We start from the raw sequence: 6,385 nt of genomic DNA, 5'->3' as shown, positions 1-6,385 counted from the left end.
GAGGTAAGAGGAAATGTTAAGGCAGGCAGGAGCAATGATGGAGTTCAAGTCAGAGGCTAGAAGATGGTAAATGGAAACAACAAAGAGAGGGTACAAGGATAATTAGATAGCAAGAAACTTTGATTCATATAATTCGATTATTTTGTTCAGCTTGACAGAAAGTCTCTCAGAGGTTATATGAAAGATTACAAGCTAGCATGAGATTTTATCTCTGTGTAATAAAGATGAGAATCAAAAGTTTCTACAGTTTGATTACTTTAATAATTTGTTTTACAGACATCTGCATTTCCTACTTCGTCTCAAAATTTTTGAAATGCAAATACAGTAATAGTACTTGATATTACAGAATACAGGTCCATTTCAAGTTATGAACGCCAGATATCTGTTCAGCCTGTACATAAGATCAAGCATTTGGAAGACTAACAGACCGCAGGCAACTCTGCCACCTGGGAACAGTATTTTTGACCTGTTTACTCAAACAGTTCATGGAAACAGAATTCTGCCATAATCTAGTGAAGACCTGTATTCTATTAATCATTAATATAATGGTTTCAGTTTCCTTTCACAACAGCCACAGATATCTTTTAAGTACTTCCACAAACAATTTTAATCAGCTGTGCAAATAAATACACATTCTAACAAGTTTAGTAGTTTTACGCTCTTTGAGAATACCATGAGAAACATTTCAATTGTGTTCATTCAATTCATAACTTATACAAGCTTCAAGACTTCTTTCACCATTTCTCCAATTCCATCATAAACCTCATGGATGGGGGCGTTGCACATGAAAGCACTAGTTGTCACCAATTTATTTTTCTTATCGATGTGTGTTTCATTGACATGCTTGTTGACGTGTTGGCAGCCAAGCTCTTTCAATGCCTCAGCTGTTTTGGCATAAGGCCACCTGAGAAAGAAAATGCAAAATATCGACTGAGAAAGAGGAGGAAAACACATAGCAATCTCAAGAAACTATGACAAAAGAAACCAGAAAATAAGATTCTTGGTTTGAGGTCACATACAAAAGGAAGTTTGCATCAAAGATCAGGTTTATTATTTTTGACACCAATTTCCTGAGTGATTCCATTTTACAATCTCAAAGTCTATAATTTGTGTATTTACCTTCATGCATTAGAGTTGTATTGTTCATTACAATTTTAATCCCTAGATAAAAAGATTACCACAGTTTGCTTCTCTATTGCCAATAATAAGCTCGCTATTTGCCAATATGAATAAATATTTAAAGTATTTTTATTCTTTACGATATGTTTGGTTGATACTGAATACTGCTTTATGAACCTCACAGAACTCACCCATCATCAGCTTCCTGCCAAAAATTCTCCACAGTTTAACATGATGGTGAAAATAAAGTACAGAAAAGTAGAAGCCGAAGTGCAACACGTGAACAGGGCCATTGGCTTCCCAGGTGGCATTGAAATTAGTGTTCGCCCCAGCCAGCCAAACTCAGCAGATGAACATATTAAATATAAATGGATTGCCTTTTGGACAATTAACCTTGGTTGTATTCATACTGATTATTGTAAATCAGAATGTGTGGAGATTAATTGAAAGGAGAACAAAACTTAATATGTTAATTTTAAGATCCAAAACCCTCAGCTGTAGTTTCTCTACTTGATTATGAGGATCTGTAAAGCTCTACCTGAGCAAATGATAGAAGCCGTTTTAAAAGGAATTTGGATTCATGCTTGAAGAAATGTTCTTTCAGCCTAAACACATGTCCAAAGAGCAAGATGGTCTCTTATGCACAATATGTTAAATTCATGAACATTATTAGGCAAAGAAAACAACAGGAATTTGCTTAGCATGGGCAATAGAACCAAAGCAGTTGGAATCAGCAGTTTAAGTACAAACCTGAATGAACATCAGTGCTCAAAAATTATACATGTATTTGAGATAAAGAACTGTGGTCAGCCAAGCAAACTTTCAGCCTGTGGCATGGGAACAAAACCAACTAGCACCAACTGTCATGGAGACTCAGATATTCCTCAACAGACTAGAATTGTGCACAAATTGGACTACAGTGTATTAAGGCAGGATTTTATCCGTGTCAAGAAACAATTCTGCTTCCAGAGCTGCAGTTTCGCTTAACTGGTACATATTTTAGTTTTAATATTATTTAATAACTGTGAAAGTTGTTTGTAAACTGATCTAATGTTGAATGACACTGAATACCATCAATGATTTAACCATTTTTATTGATTTAATATTCAGTCTTTTTACTACCAAATCTTAATTGCTATTGACTTTGTTTACAAAAAGATGTGGCTATGGATTCTCGGTAAGTTTAATTAGACGTACTATACTTACTTTTCACATTCTGTGTCAAAGCCCACAGTTAGTTCACATCCAGTAATGAGTTTAGCAGCCAGCACGGGAGAGATACAGCAGAGACCAATGGGTTTCTTTGTAGCATGGAATTTCTTTATCGCTGTTTCTACTGTTCCCTCAACACTGCAGTCCTTTCCTTTGACTGCCCAGTTGCTCAGATTCTTAGCAACCCCAAAGCCACCTGTACGGAGAAAATATAAGGAGATCTGACTGAAGTGATGTTGCTAATCCAACAATAGAAAAGGTCCGACAGGTAAACTACTATTTATTCAATTGGTCTGAGTGAACTTATTTTCTAATATCATTATTTTATAATATTGGGAAGCCTACAAGAAAGTCAATTATCCTGAGATGTTCAGTTAACAAAAAAAATGCAGACTAATTTTATAACTTACACACTGAAGTGGATTTTGTGGAAGAAGAAAAGATGTGCTGAACATTTCCATTTCATCCATTTATGGAACAAGTGCTACACCTGCCCTTACACATCCTTGCTCACTACCATTCAGTTCTTCCAAGTAAAGCGACACTTCATCTGTGAGTCTGATGGGGTCATCTACTGTATCTGGTGCTCCCAGTGTGTCCTCCAGTATATCGGTGAGATCGGACATAGATTGGGAGACTGCTTCGCCGAGCACCTACACTCTAGCCACCAGAAAAAGTGGGATCTCCTGGTGGCCACCCATTTCACTTCTACTTCCCATTCCGACATGTCAGTCCATGGCCTCCTCTACTGTCGCAATGAGGCCTCACTCAGGTTGGAGGAGCAGCGTCTTATATTTCATCTGGGTAGCCTCCAACCTGATGGCATGAACATCGACTTCTCTAACTTCCAGTTTTTGCCATCCCTATCATCATTCCCCTATTCCCATTTCCCTCTCTCACCTTACCTGCCCGTCACCTCCCTCTGGTGCTCCTCCCCATTCCCTTTCTTCCGTGGTCTTCCACCTTTTCTTATCGGATTCCCCCTTCTCTAGCCCTTTATCTCTTTCACCAGTCAATTTCCCAGCTCCTTCCTTCACCTCTGCCACCTCTCAGTTTCACCTATCACCTACCGTCTTATACTTATTCCTCTTCCCCCCCCCCCCCACCTTCTTGCTCTAGCTTCTGGTCTTGCTTTCCAATCCTGATAAAGGGTCTCGGCCCAAAATGCCGACAGTTTACTCTTCTCCATAGATGCTGCCTGGCCTGCTGAGTTCCTGAAACATTTTGTGTGTGGGGCCAGAACTAAGGTTTGAAAATAAGGCAACTTTTACTCCCTCTCTCATGAGGTCATGAGTCATTGAACTTCTCTTTCTCAAAGCACAGCAAGGAAAAATACCCTAATATTCTTCAGGCAAAGTTAAGTATACTCCTGCTTGCAGGGGTCCCTGACCTTTCTTAAGCCATGGACTAATGCCATTAAGCAATGGAGAACCCCATGTTGGGAGCCTCTGCTTGCTAGACAGACAGATCAGGAGGTGCAATTGAGCTCACAGCCAAACCTCCCATGACCTCATTAAATGGTGGATAGACGCGACAGCCTGAAGCCTCCTCCTGTCTGTTTACGTAACGGCATGGAAATATACGAGTCGGTGCCAGAGCCACATCCTTCACAGCAGTCCTGCCATCCAGTGATTAAACTTTTGCACTGCTGCACGGCAGACGGCGAAGGCTGAAGTACTCGGACCATAGAAGTAACAGCCCCCGGCAAAATTTCCATCTATGATTTAAGTAAAGTCCGGAGGTGTGATTAACAAATGCAATTTGTTTCTGGAAATTGCCGCATCAAAATAAAAGGCACCGCTCATGCTGAGTTAACTGAGACGCAAAGGCTGAGAACTGTACACAATCCAGCACAAACGGCACCTCACCGTTTACCTGCACTGCGCTTTCCCTGAACATAGACCTCTTGTTTTAGTTTTACCTTGTACTACCACGACGGATCGTTTTAATGGATCGATCTGTCCAGGCGGTATGCAACACAAGTTATCTGCTGTGCCTCAGTACGCGTGGCAATAATAAACTATTCATCAATTAACAAATTTGTCAAGCACTGCTTACAAGCCCATGTCGACGTGTTATTTATCCTTTGTTATACTTGGGACAATTCCCTAAATGTAGCTAGAATCTTTAAAATCCAGATTGGTCTAAACATAGGGAATGGTGCGGAGAAATGGAGATCGTTACCTGGGATGATCAGTGCGTCCCAGTCATTGATCTTGAGCTCGGCCAGATCTTTGACGTTGCCCCTGGCGATTCGGCCGCTCTCGACTAGGACATTACGCGATTCCTCAGTGGGCTGGCCGCTCAAATGATTCACGACGTGCATCTGCTTCACGTTAGGGGCGTAGAGTTGTACCTGGAACAAAGTGAAACGGACAGTTAAAAGCAACAGGTTCGGTACAAAATGAGTCCCGGGTGGAGAACACAGAGGAAATAATTGGCAAAGACAACCGAATAGGAAGGGAAATTAAACGAAAAGAGGGAAATATTTGGCATTGCGCAAACAAATGAAAGGATTAGATCAGAGCCGAATGCCAACCGTGCAAAAGGAGGTTTTCAACGCAAATTCGGGTGCAAAGGTCTTTGAGGGAGAGAGGCGAGTGCAGTCTCCAGCGATGAGCTGGAAAGGTGACAGTACCTCGGCTCCAGCACGGCTGAGATGCACCATTACCGCCGAGGATTCGTGCACCTCGGAGCCGTCATACACCCCGCAGCCGGAGAGAATGACAGCTACGCGCTTCTTTGCCATGGTTCAGCCGGGCGAAGCAGGTACACCGCAGGGTTTCAACTGTGCACTTCTCTCCGACTCACTCTGTTTTATAGGCTGGAGGAGGGCGGCGCCTGGTGAGTCATGGTGCTTCGAAACGTAAATAATTTACTTCGAATTCTCAACTTCCCGGGCAGTTCAATTCAGAAAATTATCAGGAAAATTAAATTCTCCAGGTGACCTTCGAACATTTATATTATCGTTTTTCAATTAATTATGTTTCAAAACATTTTTTAAATATTTTATCATCTAATTGCTGTGGCCCTTGCCAAAGAAAATTGAAAAGTCATGCTGAATTCAAAGATTGTGTTTTGTGTTGGTTAGCAACCTGATAGCGGGGAAAGGGCAGAAACAGGAAGTGTCCAATTACTTCCAGAAAAAAGAAGTGCCTTCCCTGTGGAGCAATCTATGTTCCTTTCCCACACCGGTCATGTGCAGCAATCTATGTTCCAAGCCCACACCGGTCATGTGGAGCAATCTATGTTCCAAGCCCACACCGGTCATGTGCAGCAATCTATGTTCCAAGCCCACACCGGTCATGTGGAGCAATCTGTGTTCTAAGCCCACACCGGTCATGTGGATCCATCTATGTTCCAAGCCCACACCGATCATGTGGAGTAATCTATGTTCCATTCCCACACCGGTCATGTGGAGCAATCTATGTTCCAAGCACACACCGGTCATGTGGAGCAATCTATGTTCCAATCCCACACAGGTCATGTGGAGCATTCTTTGTTCCAAGCCCACAACGGTCATGTGGAGCATTCTTTGTTCCAAGCCCACAACGGTCATGTGGAGCATTCTATGTTCCAAGCCCACACCGGTCATACGGAGCATTCTTTGTTCCAAGCCTACACTGGTCATGTGGAGCATTCTTTGTTCCAATCCCACACCGGTCATGTGGAGCATTCTTTGTTCCAATCCCACACCGGTCATGTGGAGCATACTGTGTTCCAAACCCACACCGGTCATGTGGAGCAATCTATGTTCCAAGCCCACAACGGTCATGTGGAGCATTCTTTGTTCCAAGCCCACAACGGTCATGTGGAGCATTCTTTGTTCCAAGCCCACAAAGGTCATGTGGAGCATTCTTTGTTCCAATCCCACACCGGTCATGTGGAGCATACTGTGTTCCAAACCCACACCGGTCAGGTGGAGCAATCTATGTTGAAAGCCCACACCGGTCATGTAGAGCAATCTATGTTCAAAGCCCACACCGGTCATGTGGAGCAATCTATGTTCAAAACCCACACCGGTCATGTGGATCCATCTTTGTTCCAAGCCCAC

General features: G+C 42.5%; 1 protein-coding gene across 1 annotated transcript; it reads right to left on the bottom strand.

Moving 5' to 3' along the window:
* Nucleotides 1–238: 238 nt before the first annotated feature.
* si:ch211-153b23.5 (uncharacterized protein LOC321177 homolog) lies at nt 239–5,132 on the bottom strand. The gene is made up of 4 exons (XM_059977168.1): nt 4,970–5,132; nt 4,516–4,687; nt 2,326–2,527; nt 239–904 (listed from the first exon to the last, which is right to left on the bottom strand). Exons 1-4 carry the CDS (start codon nt 5,078–5,080, stop codon nt 712–714), a joined length of 678 nt encoding a protein of 225 aa, XP_059833151.1. The 5' UTR covers nt 5,081–5,132; the 3' UTR covers nt 239–711.
* Nucleotides 5,133–6,385: the final 1,253 nt, after the last annotated feature.

This window comes from Hypanus sabinus, chromosome 8 (assembly GCF_030144855.1).
Source record: "Hypanus sabinus isolate sHypSab1 chromosome 8, sHypSab1.hap1, whole genome shotgun sequence".
Taxonomy (NCBI): Eukaryota; Metazoa; Chordata; class Chondrichthyes; order Myliobatiformes; family Dasyatidae; genus Hypanus; species Hypanus sabinus.
This window is presented reverse-complemented; position numbering and strand designations above follow the sequence as displayed.